Below are 20,302 nucleotides of genomic sequence, written 5' to 3' on the forward strand. Positions count from 1 at the left end.
TCTTTCTCTTCCCTTTCGTCGTGACTACAATTTGCATATATGACCTGAAATCCGTAAATCAGAAATGCCTCAGTTGCAATGGACAACTCCCAGCCGGCACAGCACATGCATAATCACCACGTGTGGTTCGCATCAATCGCACGTCTTCCTTCAAGTAAATTCTTAGCAATATTTTTTAGACACAAGTGTCTTATCTCATTTCACAATGATTACATACGGATCTTTCTTCTATTACTGCTGCTAAACAGCTCCACTATTAATACAACCCTGTTCTGTTAAATAATGCTTCAGCACGTTTGCCTTGGGCCACCATTTTACAGCCTACATTAAAAAAAAAATGAAAAGAACAAACTTGCACTACTGGTATGTTATTAGAAGCAAGAAAAAATGATAGTATCCTCAAGAAACCGTCAAAGAATCCTGACCTACGCGGAGATGATTATGTGTTAATTGAACCCGAAAAAGTTTTAATTCATTATTTAACGTCGGTTACCCTGTCAGTGGGGGTTATGGCAGTAGAACATGATGTCACAGAATGCTTTTTAGAGTAATAAGCCATCACCCAAGGGGGGGTCGTCGCAATCTTCAACAATGACTTCAAGAAATCTATTCCTGCATTTTCTACAGCTTCTCCGAGACTCTCAGGGGGAATGAAACATTCATAACATGAAGCAACAGACACTGGGATTACTGTGGTCTGAGTTGCTGTGTCTGACAGAGCAGGCCGAAAATTTAAAAAAAAAAAAAGTGAAGGAGAAATTATTCCATAATGTTTTTTTTTTGCAAAACATTTGTTAAAAAAAGTCAATTATTTCCGACAATATCCATCAAAAATAGAACACTGCTAGAAATGCTGTACATGATTCTTAATTAGTAGATGAAAAGTGTGAAAGATTTTTTCCCCTCTTGTGGGAATTTGACCCAACTTATTTCATTTGCAAAACCATTCCCTTTAGCGCTAAGCCATTAGTAGATTCATCATTAATGTGTTGTTCCACTTAGGCTGGGAGAAACACCATCACCCACTTCACACCTCCTCTAAAATTCATAGCATGTCTTTTATTATTCAACATATGTATACAGTAAGCAATTTAAATTTATAGACATTTTGCATTATCGACTAAAAAATATACCAAATAAGCTATTTTGGAACCTGGTTCCCCACAAATTCTAAAATCCAATGCTTGTTATTTGCAAATACTTAAGTCTAAAGCCTGGGTTGTCCTACAGTATATATTGTGGAACATTCACCCATTCCACATACACAGCAAACGTGCCAATTGGAAAATTAGAGCAATTACCATAGTAACTAATGCTTTTTAATTGGAATACTTTTTTTATTTCGTATCAGAATTACTCTTTATGCATAAACATCAAAGCGTCCTTTGAATTCTTCTCCAAATCAGGACATATTAAAAGTGCCTTCAACATATGGTTTATTTATCATGTGGCTTTAATGTTCCTTTAATTACGCCAAGGCTGTCTATTTAGTATGGTCTTGACGGATCTCCATCACACGCAGCAGCGTCACAGCATTCCTATGTTCATTGTGTACCATGATGACAAGGGACATACGTTGCAAACTCTGCATGTGTTCAGGTACCCTTGTCCAATTGATGTGACACAATGTGGTGGATTCACGACTGAACAGATGTCTATGATGTTAAACGCCAGACCTATCGTTAGAGCGATTGGAATTATATTAGCTGTTATGTCCGGAGAAAACAGGATATAAATATTCCCTAACGCCATTAGATCATCTTCTTTGCCCCATCAAAATTACATTTGTTTGTGTTATGAAATTACCAAAACTCTGATTTGCAGCAGATGAAATTACTCAAAGCAAAATGTGTAATTTCATCAAAGCTTTAGCTTTGAAAAATATTAAGTGAACATTTTTTCGAAATTTGTTTAGGCTCCCACACACAGAGGATCAATAGGCTTGTTACAATTGCTTCCATTCCCTTTACAATTCTATCATGTACATAAACATATAAATTGATGGCACATAAAAGTCTTCTGAGAATCTGATCACCACTTTCCTTCTTTTAACCTTTTCTGTTTGAAAATGGCACACTTTCTTTTTCAGCTACAGACAATCCAACGGAGGTGTCTTGGATGATATCTTGAAATGTCAATAAAAATCAAGTTTAGGTTGCATCACAAAAGATATATATCTGGAGAGGTGGCGTAAAATATATGTAATGATATGTTTGGCCATGCTCATAGAGGAAGCTGAAAGGTCACATGTCCCTATGTGCTGCCTAATTAACCATAATCACCGTTGTGCTTGGGTATTATAATTTGATTTCCCAGTACTCCATGGTCTAGTGAAACTCGTTTGTCAAGCTGTAAATGGTTTTAAATTATTTGCTGGGCATTTTGTGCCAAGGCGCTCCCCAAGTCAAGTCCCCAATCGCTGTTTTGATATAACCCTGTACTTTACATTTTCCATAACCGTCGCAAATCATCAGGAAGGTCTATGTCTGAGAAGCTCCATATGTGTATTTGTAGGAGTTACGGCCCTTAGCGTTTGCTGTTTTGTAACTTTTGAATAACGTTAAATCATTTTTTGATCTGTGATATCACTTGAATAAAGTGCTGAGGCATTAGCTGCTGTCCTTAACACGGAAAAATGGGCAGGAGGGGGCATGGAGAGAATAGAATTATTCTGTCACCAAATTAATGCCTTTTATAGCCTGTCCGATGTCATCTTCATACATTTCGCTGCTCAGAAGTGCGTCGCACACAAGCCGCCGAGGAAGAAAGCTGCAATGAATTAAAAGTGCATCAAGTGTAATTATCTTTGTGCTCCAATTATCCAGTTACTATGACATGCAATTAGATACGAAACAATGGAGGCAGAACAAGGTGGCTTAAGGGAAGATGACATCTTTTCACAGAGAAAATTCTTTCCAAACTGTAACCTATTAGCAACATACATTGTTTTGCTAAAAATTTCCACAAACTGCGAATGTGAAAATGTAGATATGTGACATAGATTAAAACCTTCCTTTACCTCTTGAATTCCAATCTTGCATTTGAATATAATATTGCCTTTGTTATGTAGGTGAACTTTGAATTTTGGCTCCAACTTGGCGTATCAACAGAAGGAGAACTGAGGTTTAATTTTATTCCCAGAGTAGTAAAGATTGGGTATTTAAGAGTTGTTTGTACCATAAAATGAGAGGATGCCAGGGCCCACATATTGGCATCCATATATTTAATACACAGTGTTGGCTGTAGTGAGTATACTAGCTGTGGCCCTCAGTAGAACCCTCACTTCAGTTCTAGAGTATCTGCACTTGTGCTGTAGCCTGTTATTGATTATTGAATTATTCAAGATTGTATTTCATTCTCACTTAATAACAAATCTACCAATCTGCCCACGTGTGGGATAATCTCAGGGCTGGACTGTCCAAGGGGACAGATGAGTAAAAAGTGAGCATCCCGAGTTGGCGGGGCTACTGCAAACTCCCATACCCCTAGTATAACTACCAAATGGGTTTCATTGATCTATTCTAGAGGGGCTCACCATTACTTAAAAGAAAATTCTGTTGTCATTAATGAAGTCCCCTTTTAAATTGTTTCGTGTGAACACTAACAATGCCTTTTCAAAAATGCTTTCATTCCAAAGTTACACAATGTGCTACAAGACATTAAATAAGTCTCTGACCCAAACTAAGTAACATCTGATGCAGATCACTTCCCTTACTGAAACTAAAAATGCCAGATTCATTAAGAGTTGTACAATGTAAACATTTGTTTGGAAATTCCAGTAAGCTTCAGTTTCTGCTGTAAGGAACCGTGAGAACAAAATCATAGCGCTTTGAAACAGCTTCTGTGTATAAAAAAAAAGAGTTAGAGTCACTGTATAGGCCATACCTTGTTTACTTAGATGTTTATATGAACAATGAACAGACATGTTCACACAGTAAGAAAATAAAGCTATACATTTTTGCAATCTTTGCAAAATGTTGGCAAAAGTTTAGTATTTCTGTGTGGTGAGTAGGACCATGGAAGGAACTCCACCCGAACCAAGAGGCAACTTCTTGCTCTGTAGCTGCTGACATGGGATAGAAAACCAGTTGAGGTGATGTCTATACAAAGGGGTAGGGCAATCTTCACGTCCCACCTCAAATAAAAATTAATTTATGTGGTTTCCAAACCCCTAGATGGTGTCTGCTAAGTGGTTGCCTGATCATTCGTAGAAAGGTGGTCTACATGAGCTGAAGTGGAGATTGTGGACAGTCACCTATAGATGATGATGCAGGATTCCATTGGCAGTCGGAAGAGGAGATGAACATTTCCATAAGAAACTGAGAACTAAGGGTGTTTTTCAGAGGTTTTTGTCCTGGACTGCCTTCTTCAGTGATGGAATAGTTAAATATTTTAGGATAATGAATAGCAGCTGCTTTGTCATGTGCAAAACATCAGACAGAGTTGTCCAGCTCATTGCCAGGGTCTTGTAAAAAAACAAAAAACAAAACAACGTACTGTACACATCTTAGACAACAGTAACACATTCATCTGAGTAACGGGACAGTGATGATGGAGGCCACAGATCATGATAATGCTTATCAGAATTGGCTGACTTGGCAAACAACCCTGAAGAAAGACCTTACAGAGTCCTTGAAATGTTTTCTATCGAACATGGATTTGCAATGTTCTCAAAAATCTTATTGAAAGATGATATTCTATTTATGTTGCGCAATAAGGACCCCGCTTGGGGAATGCAGGTTATTAGGGGGCACAAGAAGGGGGGGGCAATTCTGTCTGTTTATATGTGATGTGCTATATAACAAGAGAACGGATGTGTGTACAGCAGCAGGTGATATGCGCGTTTAACACTCACAAGCAGGCAGGGTGTCTACGTGTGTTATTGCACAGTAAAGATATTTTGTACAGGGAGGAGGTGGGTTTGTTAATGTTTGGCAGACCCCATGGGACTTCCCATAGGAACTTTACCAGATGTCACAGAAAGTCTGTTACTTATTTTTTTTCATACTCCTCTCTGTTTCAGAGACCAGTTTTAGACTGTCTCTTTATACCCTCCCTAGTTTGTTTGGCAACTGCTAAAAAAAACTTTTTAACTCACTTTTTGCCAGTTGTGTTGGCATGTGAATACATATTTAGCACATCAATTCTGAGTTAAACATGGATGATCGATCCTAGTAAATCTCCTGCAAAGTCTCCTGCATAAGTAGTTGGCCCAGCATAATATGAATCTTTTATGGCAAAGGGGTTAAGATCAGAAGAATCCTAAAAACTAAATGCCAATTAATTGTTAAAGTAAATTTTGAGGTGGGAAGCAATACCAAGTAAGTAAGTGTAACTGAAAGGAAGCATTCTATAATGGAATATCCTGTTGTTCTGCTAAGTTCTTGTATTGAACTAAATTAGTATATGATTCAGCTAAACAAAAATCCCCAGTTTATGGCAGTTTTTGAGGAAGTTGCACATTCTGGACATGCACTCCCACACTTTAAGACAAAAAAGTCCATATTTCAGCAATCTAATAATTAATAAATTAATAATTAAGCTCCTATAAGCTAAGCCGGAAACCCAGCCTTGACTTATTTCCTGAAGAAATTCAAGTTCAAATTGTGTCTTTGCTGTGTTTTTGAACAAGAATCTGTCGATCGTGTGTTTATGTAACAAGTAGTGACAACCGTTACCTTTTAAAGATGCAGAACTTGACAACAGATAAGGACCTAGGTAAACTTGGTTATCACTACCATGAAAAATAAATTCTGCTTCCCATAAAAAAAAAAGAGATAGCATCTTGCAACACCCTGCTTAATCAACTTATGCACTCCCTGGATTTAGCTTGAATTTATGAAGCCAACTTTTCCTTTGCTGTATATGCCAATTCGAGAACCATGAAGTACCATAAGAGATCTGGAATAAATAATAAATTTACTGGTTCCAGTTAAACGTTTACTGCTTTCAGTTGAAAGTATCAGCGAGGATGGCTTATCCAATGATCTGGAGCAAGCTGTGCGTGACTCGTAAAAACTAAATGTATTTTATCTGGAGGAGAGATCATGTTGGCGAAAAACCACAATCATTTGTTTAATAACATCAGTATCACTGAGGAAGTTTGATAAACCAGTCTAAATCTAGATACAGTTGATCAGTACTGATTCACAGTTGCCATTGTTGTACTTTTTTTTGTACAAAATTGTTCAAAATGTAAGGATGCATCCTTGGTGCCTGTATTTGCCCCATCTCATCACATAGTGAGATCCACTTAATGGTTGTTTACTGTCCCTTCTTCGGTCTACGGTTAAAAATCTAAAGAAGCAGTCTTAAGACAAAATCAGACAATTGGCATTTCTGATTGCACATGTTAAATAGTTCTGAACACATAATAAATGGGATAATTGATCTCATCTTCTAGCATGTCCTTTTCCCATGAGCTCAGAATGTTTATGAAAGTGTTCTACAGCCTTAAGGGCTATTTGGCCATTTAAAATGTTGGAAATGTCTGAGGCGTTAGAAGCATATCCTTGTCAATAGCAGATGCCTGTTATCATGAATATTTTTGTGAGAAGGCTATGAAACAACATCAAGAGACACAAGGTTGGGGTTACAAACGTAGGGACGCTGAAGCATCGTTTGTTCTGTTATTCTTGGCAAAGCCTTGGTTCCGAACATCAACTTTCTAAAATATGCATTTAACTCACAGTGTTCTTGGATAAAGAGCAGGAAGGAAACCTCTTTGTCACAGATAAGCACTCCAACCTGCAATTGGTACAGCACCAGAAATTACAGGAGAGTTTATCTTGGGTTTAGCTCATTTATGATTAAGCATTGTCCATCCCTGCGGTAGTTAGTGAGTCTTCTTTGACAGCTTTGGTGTAAGCCTTTTGTACTAGAAATATTGACTGTTGGTTTTCGTCCTGCCTTTGGCACTCAATGGGTTAATATGCACTCTGGATTACATTTTTAAGGAGAAAGCATTGGAAGGGGTTATTTAATGGACAAAACCCTCGAGGGTGAATTAGGATATCCTTCTTTGTTTGCCTTTTGCTCTGGGGTTGCTCTATGCATTTAGGGGTCTATAGTCTGGGCAAGCCAAAGGGCATAGAGGGCAAATTCTTGGTGAGCTACTGGACTTTGACCTATTTCCCATTAACCTGTGGGCTGCTGTGACAAAAGTCATCACACCTATGTACAGGGAGACACATCCTTGAAACAGATCCTTGCACACACAGTGAAATGATATAGGTATATAATTACTGCCTTTATAATTACTACTTATTAGATGATGCTTATTTTTTGTGCTTCTGTAACATACAGTAACTTTGTTTTTGGGTGATTCGTTGGGTACTAAAATGAATTAAATTGAATGGTGCAATGAAATGCTTTCCTAGACTGGAACAACCCTGCAGGGCTTGATGGTATATCACTGCTCAGGATTCTGGCTTCTTCATGATTATTAGGCATATTCACGAGCATAGCTTCTAAATGAAAGATCATACTGTACAGGACTTCACATCGAAACTCTAGATTGTTCCTGTGTGTATGTTGGTTAATAGAGGCAACAAATCCCAAAACACAAGTTTGGGTTCTCTCATCTATATATAAGGGAAACCATGTTAGCAGCCCTCATTACATTGAGGCAGTAGGCTTGGCGAATTAGTAACATTTGCAAGTAACGGTTACTGAGGGTGCGAAGGAATCACGGCCTGTGATTGATTGCACTGCCACATCAGTGTTGGGCCAAGGCTGTGTTTTATTCTGCAAAGATGCTGAGATGACACTTTTGGACTTGTCTACTACACACTATGCAAAGCTATGTTAATTAACGTATTTAACTAGAATTTCAACTAGGGCGTCAATCCAATAGTTTTAAGAAAGACCACCAAAACTCCCCTTTTGTTTATTCAGCTTAATTTATTTAAGGCACAGCAAACTTCTAAGAGCAATAATGTATAAAAAAAAACATGGTTCACCCCTGACTTGATTATATTTGGACACATTTGATAGTAATATGTTGTATATGATGAGCGAGTTCTTTATTCTAGGAAATATAGTACTTGACCTACGCTGGTTGTTGTTGAATGTTTAATTGAAGTGTTATACTTTTGTTTTGCAGCAAACTCATGTGGTGGTCATCTAAATGCCAAAGATCCTGGGTACATCACCTCCCCTGGTTATCCAAATGACTACCCATCTCATCAGAACTGCGAGTGGATTATCAGCGCTCCAGAACCCAACCAGAAGATTGTACTTAACTTCAACCCTCACTTTGAAATTGAAAAACACGATTGCAAGTAAGTGCTCACTTCCCCCTGCAGAACATTCGCTCACACTTTGGTTGGAGACTCCACGGATAGTTCATAGTTAATCATTTTAGGAAACCGACTGCCGTAGGTTCATAACCAGAAAGATTTTACAGACCCAGAATAATTTGTCGAGAGGCAGCAAGATCACTAATGTCAGAATCCTGTCTGATTCCAGTGTCTGGCATATTCCACATGATGTCATTACCCTATAGATTAAATAGAATCCTTGTCTGACCCGCTGGGTTGAGGTTTCTCGAGTGCCAGCACTAAGCCATTGATTACTATTGATCTCACGTGTGCACTGGGGACCTTTAGGCCCAAGATACGAACGTAGATCCCACTACCCATAAAACACTATTTATAAAGCATGTGCATTTTTCCAATCCTTAATGCACAGATGAAGTCATCAAGAAACATTGCAACCTACAGTGCAGTATCAGACCTGCTGATCTATGTTATTTAACCCATTCGTATCAAAGCAAATCACATGACTCGGGAGTGTAAGCGGTACATTAATTATTCTGCCCTTTTAAGGGTTTTTAGGATTTTTTGCTGATGAATAAAGCCTGTGGAGCAAGGTAGGATCTTAGCTTTGTGTTAGCCATCTCTGGAAATGAGAGGTAAATTGTTAGTGTCTTTTATAAATGAATTCACATGTTAGAATATCCTTAAGTTATAAATAATTGATGTCTTGACCCACATATGCCAGTTTGCATCTGTACAATTTGCTGGAATCCTAAGGCCTGAGCATTCTCAACATTAAGAAATGTTCTGCATATTATGGCTCTGTGTAAAGAATTGTACATTTCTGTTGCGCTCCCATTATTGATCAAAAATATAATGGACTTTATTCGACTAAAACCACAATGCTGTTTATTGTGTTCAAAGTTAAATAAAATAACAGAGCTATGTCCTTACGTTTCCCCTTTAAACCTGTTTGTATGAATTGCTCATTTCACCCAACATCTCTTTCAAAAAGTGCAAATTATTCTTTCACGTGAGAGTGATGTAGAGGGTGTTAAACGACTTTAAGAATTAATTAGCGAGTGCTGTAACGGAGAAGGTGTTAGAGCCAGAAAATCCATATTGTGAAAACAGGATCATCTGATTTCTGCAAAGTTCGACTACACAACAGAAATGAAACTCAGTGAAATGTGTTCTCTTATAATGTTTGCTACCATTCCATCATTTCGAGCATTCCAAAAGCAGCATTATGGGAATTGTAGTCAAATTCAGAGAGATATGACACTAAGACAGTCCCAAAAGGGTTAGCTCAGATGCTGTTGCAAATAGTTGAGATCTAATCTCAGAACCTCTGTCATCAAACCTCCAATATCTGATCTTCCCAAACACTGGTTGAATGAGTGAATTTACATTGTTTGTGTTTGTATGTACAGACCCTGACATTTTTTTCTATTGCCCGGGGAGGTTGGTATTAAAGATCTAATGCTCCATAACCATCACAACCCTCTTTGTTCCTCCTCACTTTTCTTATTGAGCTTCAGGAGATGTGAGGACTTTTAATAAAGTGTTGCAGGAAGTAATTGATTCCTTACAGGCAGAGAATTCGCCTGCTTTGAGGGTCATTGAGGCTGAACAGAAAGCAATAGAATTTGGGAATTACCTGTAAACATGCTTGACTGGGATGACAAGTCATAGTAAGTCACGTCACATGGAAGGAAGATAGACAGACAGCCTAATAAAGTAACAGGAAGACAATAAAACCAAGGAGGTCCCAGCTGTGATGAGTACATTGTTTAAAATATTAATTTGGGTCTCTTTACAATATTAACTGCAGTTCCTTTTACTTGCTCTCTTTGTCTGCATTAAATAACAAGTAATAGTTTAAGATCTTTGCCCATAGAAATTAGAAACATATCAATAAATTACTTAAAGAAACAAATAAATAATGGTTTAATAGGTGAAACTGTGTTATTATTGGACAAAATGTACGACAATAACAAACAACAATAAAGTTGATAGAGTCGTCGGACTGTTTATGTGGCATGTTTTTGTGCATAGAAAGAAAAAAAAAATATAAATGTAATGTTTTCTGGCATTTTTGACACTTTGTCCTGTATATGTTGATCCTCTGTCATGCCAACTACCAGCCTTTTCCTTTTTCTGCCATGCTGTGTTACATGTAATAGCCATTCTCTGTGGCTGTGTCAATCCTTTCTGCCACCTGGCTTCATTCCAGTTTGCCACTGTCAATCTGTTACGTGTCATGCCTTACACTGCAATCTTCTCTATTTGTGTCATTGCTTCTGGCCACCCTGCCTGCCTTCCTCCTGAATGGAACTCCCTCTCATTCTAGTACACCACACTCAGACTGTGATACATCTGTTGGGCTTTAGCCACAATCTGGATTATTATTATGTTTTCTCTATATAGCGCCAACAATTTACGCAGTGCTTCTTACAATACATATAATCAAGGGTATGACAAAACTAGAATAGACAAACATTATGTGGAGATAGCCCTGTTCGCAAGCTTACACTCTAGAGGGAAACGGGTGAGGAGAAACATAAGGTATGGAGAAAGGTGAGAGATAGTGTGGGGGTTGTTTTAGTGGCAGATTTTACGTTTCTCTGAAGAAGTGGGTTTTGAGATTTTTCTTGAGTATTTGTAGGGTAAAAGCTGGAGGTTAGGTGGTCAGACGCCCCAGAAGTACGGGGCAGCATGAGTGAAGGAAAGCATTAGCCCATGAGAAGAACATAGAGATTCTGCAACTCTTTTCAGCCTTACTTCTCTCCAGCTGTCTCGTGTCTGAACCAATATTCCTCCTATATTATACCATTTACTAAAATGCCAAGCTTTTCTGGGCACAAAATTCAGTACATCCTCCTTCATTTTCATTGAGCGTAAAAGTGGGTGGCATTGTTCCTTTTTAATCATCTTTTGGCTGATTCAAGGTCCTATCCTTTGAAGTAGGAGGATATTCCAAAAGTGGCATCCTGGATTAAAAACTGTAATTAAACTTCAGTCTAAGCATATTTATAGACACAATTTTAGGACAGAAATACGCTTTAATTAAAGTGTATAATGTCTGAATGACAGCCTGTAGAAAACCCCAAATTAAACACAGGCTTAGCAATCGTTAGCAACATTAGCTGAGATGTGGTCGTTTTTGATCCATACATTATACCAGCATAGAATGTGTGGATTACTATGCCTATATTATTCAAAGGGAGAAGCCAGTGAGGGTCGCATTATGACAGCGAGCAGTGATTTCTGCAATATAGCAGTTAAATAATACTTTTGCATCATACCCATTTATCCACAGATACGATCGTTTCTACATTTTAACTTGTCATGTGCAATGTGTTTCAGTTAGAAGCTTCTTTCCCTTTATCTTCTATTCTCCCTGTCTCTGGCTCAAGCTGATAAGGAATAATACCACAGAGTGAAAGAATAGAAAATTCTGCTACTTTCTTCCTCTTGGACTTCTCTGGCTGAAATGTATAAAACGAGGGAGAGTTAACTATATCAATATAGAGATGTAGGTTTTGCTCTATACATATTTATAGAGTTATTTTAAAATAAAACTTGCTTCTTTTGCATCGTCGAAGTTGGCCCTGATGGTAGATCGTAAGATCGCAAGAGCAGTTTTTGTTGTTATTTTCTGAGACAGCCCCATAGTCTATGCAGTCTGTTTTTGATGATACATCAGTGACATCATGGCAGTCACCGATTTTAACGTCTGATGTCATGCAGCAACATGTAGACATGTAGACAGGCTTAGGATCCTGAGAGCAGTTAATGCACGAGCAATGAATAAACAGTAGTATGGGTTTAGGATTTCCCATAATATTCCTTTTAATAACATGTTGTATAGATAAACAAAGGGATTGGGAAATAATGTAATCTATCATTTGATACACACACAGACACAAGCACACACACACAAGCACACATACCCTATTGTACTACAGAGCTTCACAATACAAAGGTGCTATCTAAATCATTAAATAACAGATAGTGTGTGTGTTATATTCCTGCTTATATCTTTTTTGTTACTTGTAGGCAGCATTATACCATTTGTAAATGCAGAAGCTGGATACGCTGTGGGTTTTAACATCTTATTTTCATGCCTGAGGCACACATACTAATAGAGAGAGAAATATTCCCACACTGTCGGGCTGTCTAGCAGATCACTCATCTTCCAGGAGGTTGCTTGGGAGATAGCTGCTGAGTGAAGGGAACCCACAGACGGCAGGGCACACATAGCTCCGTCATCTACTATACGATATAGAATAGTGCTGCAGTCACGGATCTATCTGCAGACTGAAGAGCAGCCACAGCCGCTAAACCCCCCAGCCCACCCGTCCTGATGAAGGGGCGAGCACTTGTCTTACACGACAATGTCATTGTAAACAAACAAGAAGAAAGGCCTGGGATTGATTGAGGAAGACATTTTACAAGGCGTCAAAGTGTTATTCTCAGCAGTTATGGCAAATGGGGGAAATTTGCGTGGCCAGTGGCTTATCTGTATGTAATTATATCATGATTTAGTGTAAAGGCATTGTGGGATACTTTTCTCTATTCGGGGTAAAGCAATATGGCAGTGTAGCCTGATATAGGAATTATATAGGATAGGATGTAGCTGCGTATAGGAATTAACCAATGTATGTGGCTAATAAGATGTATATGTATATATATATATATAATACTTTAATAGCACCTCCATATGTAATCACCGGTTCAATTTACATTTAAGGGGCAGACTAGATCAAGAATGCCCTTTTTACAATCCTGTTGTGGTGATTCATTTAAGTATATAAATCACATTGCTAGCAAGCAAAGTGATTGTGAGATTAAGAGAGAATATTTTAAGTATGGCATTCCTAGCCAATTGTATCACCATTAGTTTTTTTATAATAGTTTCTTCTTCAAATAGTGATTTTTACCAATACAGCAGTTTATTTACATATGACATTGGGTCATTGATCTCAAAAAACACTTGCCAACTTAAAACCTCTTGTAAAATCTAAAAAAGATGTTATTACAAAATAGGTAACACATTTTGTAGGAACCGGCAAACAATACATTGTGGTCATCATAACATATTTTTTATTTTGCACATTTCCACGGCCAGGGTCTTGGCTTAGATACTTTATGTATTTTTCCTTGCTCTTTCCCATTGGTTTCCCGATCCTGGGATGACCTTTTATCCCAGCTTACAAAATGTGTCTGTCATACAGGGAATGCATTTGGATAAAGTGTTCCCTAGAAATGCTCAGTGATAAAAGGAAAGCTGTCCAGAACATATCAAAGACAAAAATGCAGCAGTTTGTCGAGCTGTTTCCGCCTTCGGTTCCAACACAACACTCAATGTAAAACATATGGCTTTGGACGAGATATAAGTGAATGTTTCCAGAATTCTATTCTACGCTCGCAAACTTTCCTTGGCGGGGGAGGGCTGGTAGACAGAGTGTCTTTTTTGTTGAATGAGTAGGGGATGTATAAATGTTGTCGATCAGTACAACCAAAACAAAATGTATTATGTACAAACACTTCTAAGTTTCCTATAAGCATTTTATACACATCGCAGCACAGGTGACAACTTCTGCCGATTCATTGTAGTCGTAGAGCTGACAGCTTCTCTTGTGTCGTAGGTATGACTTCATTGAGATCCGAGATGGGGACAGTGAATCCGCAGAGCTTCTAGGGAAACATTGTGGAAGTATTGCTCCGTCAACCATCACCTCATCGGGTTCCCATATCTACATTCGGTTTATATCGGACTATGCACGCCAGGGTGCTGGATTCTCACTACGATATGAGATCTTCAAAACAGGTTAGTTGGCTCAGGTAACTTTTCTGGTGATAAAGTGGACAGTTACATAGTATGGCATTTCCCAGATGTACTACTGCCTTTTTTGAGCAATCACAATATTTAAGCGTCATCTACATTTCAGATGAATTTGCTTTAGATTTTCACCGAGAGGCTTTAAAGTTTTCAGATTAGAAATAATAACATTATAGCCATTAACAATCATTAAGTGCAAAAAGCTACAAAAACAGATTTGTGTTAAATAGATTAATAGTCATCATAAGCAAACTAAAATTCTGAAATTGAATTTAATTTAACCTTTCCTGGAAGATGAAACCACATTTTCTATTAGGAAACAAAGCATTTTATAAAATACTCATCCTAGTTCATTTTTTTTCTGTCTAGCCAGTGCATCACTTTGTAAAAAGTAAATTTCCCCGCTAACTGGTCTCACTATCGCTCTTCCTAAAAGACCGCTTTGGTTTAAATTGATGTGTGGGTTGAATCAATATCTGTTTATGACTTCTAATGCTGGGATCTGAGTCAGTCTTAAATAAGCCAGCCGTTGATCAGCTGAGTGTTCTCTTAGATCTTTGTAAATCATTGGGACATTTCACTTTACAGTTTTTCTAATCAGGCAAGAGACATTGTGATGTATTAAAGCCAAGGACAGAAGTGTTGGAGGTCAATAGATTTTTCACAACTCAAGCGGTGAAGCTTTACCTATTCATGGTGGTCACTTCTGCCTGCATGCTGCTAAGCACAAAAGAATACATTAAATTACCCATGACTCAAAATATATATGCACACTAGATCGAGGTTTTATGAGATTCTGAATTCATTTTTAAGGGACAGCAGTGGAATGTGGGAACTGTTGACATCATACAGAAGGGCCCCAAATCACCGGAGTGGGTGAAATAGACATATCAGAATTACATGTCAAGTCTGTTAGGGTATTGACATCCATCTAGAAACACCCTAGAAGAACATATCATTTGTAACACATCTAAACTAAATCAAGAGGATGGTAAAGAAAGAATCAGATACCAAAAAACCTTGGTGACAGTGTGTAGGGGTCTGTTTAGACTTCAGTATCACAAGTTCTTTTTTAGGAGAGATCTGTCAGGGGAACTAAGGTTAAGTGGAGACTTTTCCTCTGTCAACAGCCCCTTTGTACATATACGATTTAGGATCATCAGAGACATGGTTCTTTTCGACAAGGCAATGGGTCAATGTGCCGGGGGCTCAGATGGGGAATGGCTGTAGAAGGGTCAAGTAGGAAGTAACAAAGACAGCTTCTGCTGTGCCTCTAAAAGGGGCTATTCAGATTTGTGCCTAATAGATTAATCCTTGCTATAAGGAAAACATTGTTTCCTTTTTTAAGTTGACTATGTACAAATATATCTCATGAAATAAAAAGAGCTATCAGCCTAAAATAAATCTGTTAGATTTATGGGTTTGATTAAATATCCAGAGTACAGGATTCACTTTGTGCATGTTACAAAAAAATATGTTCACCTTTATGCATTTTTTTATGCTGGCACTGAGAACAGGAATCTATTGAAAATATCATTAGTCTTGGTCTCATTTTTATTGCTAAAGAATTAGAGAAATATACTGTCTCATCAAGATATGGAGTGTGAAAAGTAATAGCGTGGCATTTGTGAGAGACTGGGAGAGATGGATCTCAGCATTCCCCCGTTTCAGAGGTATGCGGATCTGTGCTGTATCAGTGATCTAGTTATTGTCCTGGGTCCCACACACTGTATAGGTTGTGCATGTGAGCAGAATCCTAGAACAGGTTTTTCATGCGTATTTTTCCCAACTTGCAGCAGTGCCGGGTATCAGAGTGAAATATTTATGCACATAATATAGAAGACAAGCGAGATCTTGGGATAATTGAATAGTAAGCTGAATGCTGAAGGTTACTGGATAAACGTATCTGAAGTTACATGCAGACGCTGCATTTTTGCTGCTGGGCAAATATGGTTTCCACTTGTTTATGTATTACCTAATTAGAACTCAAGCACAAAATGATTTACTGGGCTGGCTGGAGAACCTAGTGGTCTGCTTGCTCAAGAAAAGCCTAGAGCTGTAGATCATAATTTAAAGGGCAGAACTTGTAGCAAATACCCGATTGATAGCAATGCAACCAAGAGGTTCTGTAGAAGCTGCCAATTAATAGACAGGGCAGTACTTGCTCCAATATAAATATAATCGCAGATAGTTTGTGTATTGCAATGGTGTTTGTTCATTGACCGCAGATTAGAGAAAGCTGTAATGTTCAGAGTTGTACATATATCTTGTGTACTAATAAATGAATAGATTAAATCTAGGAAAATATTACTTTAATCAAGGCTATGTGATAGTCCGACTGTGTTATGTTCGTGCCTAAACGTTCTGTTCTTCATTCCAAGTCAAGGATCATGACACATTGTGACAATATTTCCTGTTTGTGCTCTTGCAGGCTCTGAAGATTGCTCAAGGAACTTCACCAGCATCAATGGCACCATTGAGTCTCCCAGCTTTCCAGACAAATACCCACACAACCTGGACTGTGTATTTACTATCCTGGCCAAGCCGAAAATGGAGATAATCCTGCAGTTCCTGACTTTCGACCTGGAGTATGATCCGCTACAAGTCGGAGAGGGTGACTGCAAATATGATTGGCTGGACATTTGGGATGGGCTTCCTGGTGGTAAGAGTTAATACGTTTATTCTGCTGACCCATTTTCCTTCTACATGCTGTATCATTCAAATATTGAATGAATAATATTTTTAAAATAACATGGATTTATCTGAAATACTCTGCATTGCAGTGCAATATACGCTCATATATTAAATGAATTGCATTTTGATGCCCCTAAAGTGACATCAACCGGAAATAGCTGGGTGTTCCCACTAAACAACAACCTGATACACACAGATAGGCACAGATATAATTCAAATGCACGGAAGTCTGACGCTAAAAAAGTAGGAACGGACTCTTAACTATTGTGTTGCGTATAAATTCTTAGGCCATCAGGCTTCTTGGCTTGTGCCTGATACTTCGGTGTCTTTATACTCTGTCAACAGCACAGCAACAGTCGTTTTCCTAGCATTTCCATTAAATCACCCTCTACCCCTTCTATCTTTGCAAGATGCTAAGCAATCAAATCACTACCTTTTGGTCTACAGTGTATTGTATTAGATTACAGGAATTTGCAGCTACCTCCTGCATATACTATTACTGTCAGTGGTCTGTAGAGCAGATAAGAAAGCACCAGAAGTGCTGTTAGTGGAACACAGGAGGATGTGTCAGACTCTAATACCCTCAACTGATAACTCAGATGCTCTTATTTTTCTCTTCAGTGGGGCCCTTGATTGGCAAGTATTGCGGCACCAAGACCCCTTCTGAGATCCGCTCTTCAACTGGAATCCTGTCCCTCACCTTTCACACTGACATGGCGGTTGCTAAAGATGGGTTTTCAGCTCGATATTACCTTGTCCCTCAGGAGGTCCCTGAAAGTGAGTTCAGAATTTTGATGCTTGGCTGTCAGACCATGACAGAACAAGCTTTCATCTAACCGTGCACTTGTTAAAGCTACTCAGTCTTTCATATTTTCTGATACCAGAGCTATTCTTGTTTTTCTGAGTTCCTATCTCATTATTTTTTTCTTTTCTTTACATTGTTTCCTTATTTATCGAGTTTTCTCCACATCGCAATAATTTCAGTGTCAGTCATTCTTATTCCCTTTGGAGTATAATTGTTTATAATCTTTATCCCTTCAACTACTGCAAGATCATTCTGGATTTGCAAAAAGCCATCTTCAGTTATAAAAGTTTCAAACATAAATGTCCATGTTTCCCTTAATGTTTCCTTTGGTAGAAATTATACTACGGGATGTACAGTTATGAGGCCCTCTCGTTTGGAGGCAGATTCCCACAATGCCCTGGGAATAGAATTCCTGTAGAGTGGCTTTAATTAAAGAACATCTTTTGGAAGCAAACTAATGTTTATAGGTTGTGAAATTGAGTACAATCCTGCATTGATGTTGATGCTTTTTTAATTAGACCGTTCTTGCATTTTCTACTCATTATGTATTCTGCTTATTGTCTCCGTAGTACCTAAGTCTCGGCAAAACTTCTCCAGTGTTAAAATGCAGCATGTCTGTACTCATCCAGAGCAACTGTACAGCATTTTTAATTATCATTTTTATATCATTAGTGTCAGTTACAGTTTCGGAGGCTTAATGCAGACACCTTTGGGATACAATGAGAAGGGCAGGCATCTGACACTAATTTACAACATAGCCTCCAAAATAAAGCTTATTTACCAAGACCTGCCTTACACCACGCTGTACTTAGAGATTAGTGAGTCGAACCCAAATTGTATTTTTAGTTTTAATTTGTCCAGATTATAACATGCATATAAGAACAGAAACACAAATTGGGGTTTCCTAAGGAGAGTTAACATGCCACCTGCTGTTTTGTAGATTGATCGTTCTATAACAGAGCAATTAGATCTAAATTAATCTTAGACAAACTGATCTCCGTGTGTCTGCTTCAGCTTTCCAGTGCAATGTTCCTCTGGGGATGGAGTCTGGACGGATTTCTAATGAACAGATCAGTGCCTCCTCTACATACACAGATGGCAGGTGGAGCGCCCAACAGAGTAGGCTCAACAGCGATGATAACGGCTGGACCCCCAACACGGACAACAACAAGGAATATCTGCAGGTAAATAAGGATTCATTTGATACGGTTTATAATGATCACGCATAGCTCTAGGACTACAGGTTATTAGCAGTGATACAGATCATGAAGGATAAATGCAGTAAAAAATGTTTCAGTATAACTCTTCCGTAACAATTCCGTTCGAATCTGACCCTATCCATCATTTCCCCTAATTACTTCCAATTTACTTCATCCTCACCATTAATCTGATTCCCCGATTTTTACTCCGTTTAGTTATTAACTTTGTTTGCGAAACACCTACACGTTCAAACAAATATCTGACCTTTTGGCGGCTCCCATTTAGCCCGTGAAAATCAGTTGTTGCCGGTACTTTGGCACGTTGACAAATTTATATTTCTGTGTACCTTTTTTTACCGTTTATTAGGTATTAGGTATTTTTGCAAAATAAGTTGGAAAATATTTAATATTCATTGAAAACCTCTTGAAGGAATATGTTTTTTTTTGAGAATAAGCCTTTTATTTCCATCTGACCCAACTGCAAAAAAAAAAAAGGTAATTTTGTTCAGGAATGGGAAAGTAATGTTTGGGTTTTTTCCCATCATGGAAATGTGTATTAGACGCCTGCAATGCTACTGCTTATAGCCATTTCCAGGCTGATGCCAACAGATGAGGGAATAAGCTGTGTGCTGCAAAGTCTGCTGAACTGGTTTAAATCAGGTATATTGATGTATCACGCTGAGCGCCTGTCAAGGGCTCCTTTGAATCCCTTAAAAGACAGTGTTTTGGAAGCGGTTGCGTTGAGTAGGTATTCCTCTTTAGAGGAGCTCACTGCACCATGCTCAGGATTAATTGTTAGTCAGGAAGCATAATGCTAAAGCTGGTGGGAGTGCCATAATGAATTGAACCTCTGCAGAAACAGGCTGCAGCGCTTTAAATCACCCCGTCACCAGTCAGCTCCCTTAGGACGAGAGCCAAGCATAAGCGGGATTTAGTGTACAGCAGAGAACAGTCTAACTCCTTCCGAGCCGGGCTCCTGTACACTAGGAACCGTCAGCCACGTTTAACCCATTGCCTCTTGGAAAAGGCTTGCGAAATATAAACAAGATATTCTTATCCTGTAGCTATCTATCTATCTATCTATATATATATATATATATATAAAAACACATCTAAAAGTCTTGAATTTTTAATACCTTGTGTATAGTATAATATATGTTTGGTAACTGAATCTGTAAACTGCCAATGAAGTAAGCACCAGCCTAGATAATAATGCCCTTTTAGAGTAAAGAAGCTCGAAGATCTTGATTTGCCAACACCTTTCACCTCTCCCCGGTGAAGGTCAAGCTATATTACGGTGGTATTTGACCGTTCCACCTATGGCTCCAAGGGAAAGGACATTGTCTCGGCAGGGCTGTTATCTAACTGCCAAATACTCTAATAATTTATTCCACATTAGTAATCTGGCAAGCAAAATAAGCCACCAAGCAAAATGCAAAGTGCCTTGGACAGTTACTGCATTACATGTTTATTGAACAAAGTGCCAGAGCTGCATAGC

At 38.4% G+C, this 20,302-nt stretch overlaps 1 protein-coding gene across 1 annotated transcript in view; it reads left to right on the plus strand.

The window, feature by feature from the left end:
- Positions 1-365: 365 nt before the first annotated feature.
- The window catches only part of LOC149287585 (neuropilin-2-like), a 56,436-nt gene continuing 36,499 nt past the window's right edge, over positions 366-20,302 (plus strand). Inside the window, exons 1-7 of the mRNA XM_089492771.1 lie at positions 366-506; positions 2,230-2,242; positions 8,105-8,282; positions 13,913-14,094; positions 16,538-16,768; positions 17,422-17,577; positions 18,620-18,789. Of these exons, the coding sequence (XP_089348897.1) occupies positions 366-506; positions 2,230-2,242; positions 8,105-8,282; positions 13,913-14,094; positions 16,538-16,768; positions 17,422-17,577; positions 18,620-18,789 (1,071 nt within the window). The remainder of the gene's footprint in view (positions 507-2,229; positions 2,243-8,104; positions 8,283-13,912; positions 14,095-16,537; positions 16,769-17,421; positions 17,578-18,619; positions 18,790-20,302) is intronic.

Source organism: Sceloporus occidentalis, unplaced genomic scaffold, assembly GCF_023333645.1.
Source record: "Sceloporus occidentalis isolate IW3139 unplaced genomic scaffold, rSceOcc1.0.p SCAF_59, whole genome shotgun sequence".
Taxonomy (NCBI): Eukaryota; Metazoa; Chordata; class Lepidosauria; order Squamata; family Phrynosomatidae; genus Sceloporus; species Sceloporus occidentalis.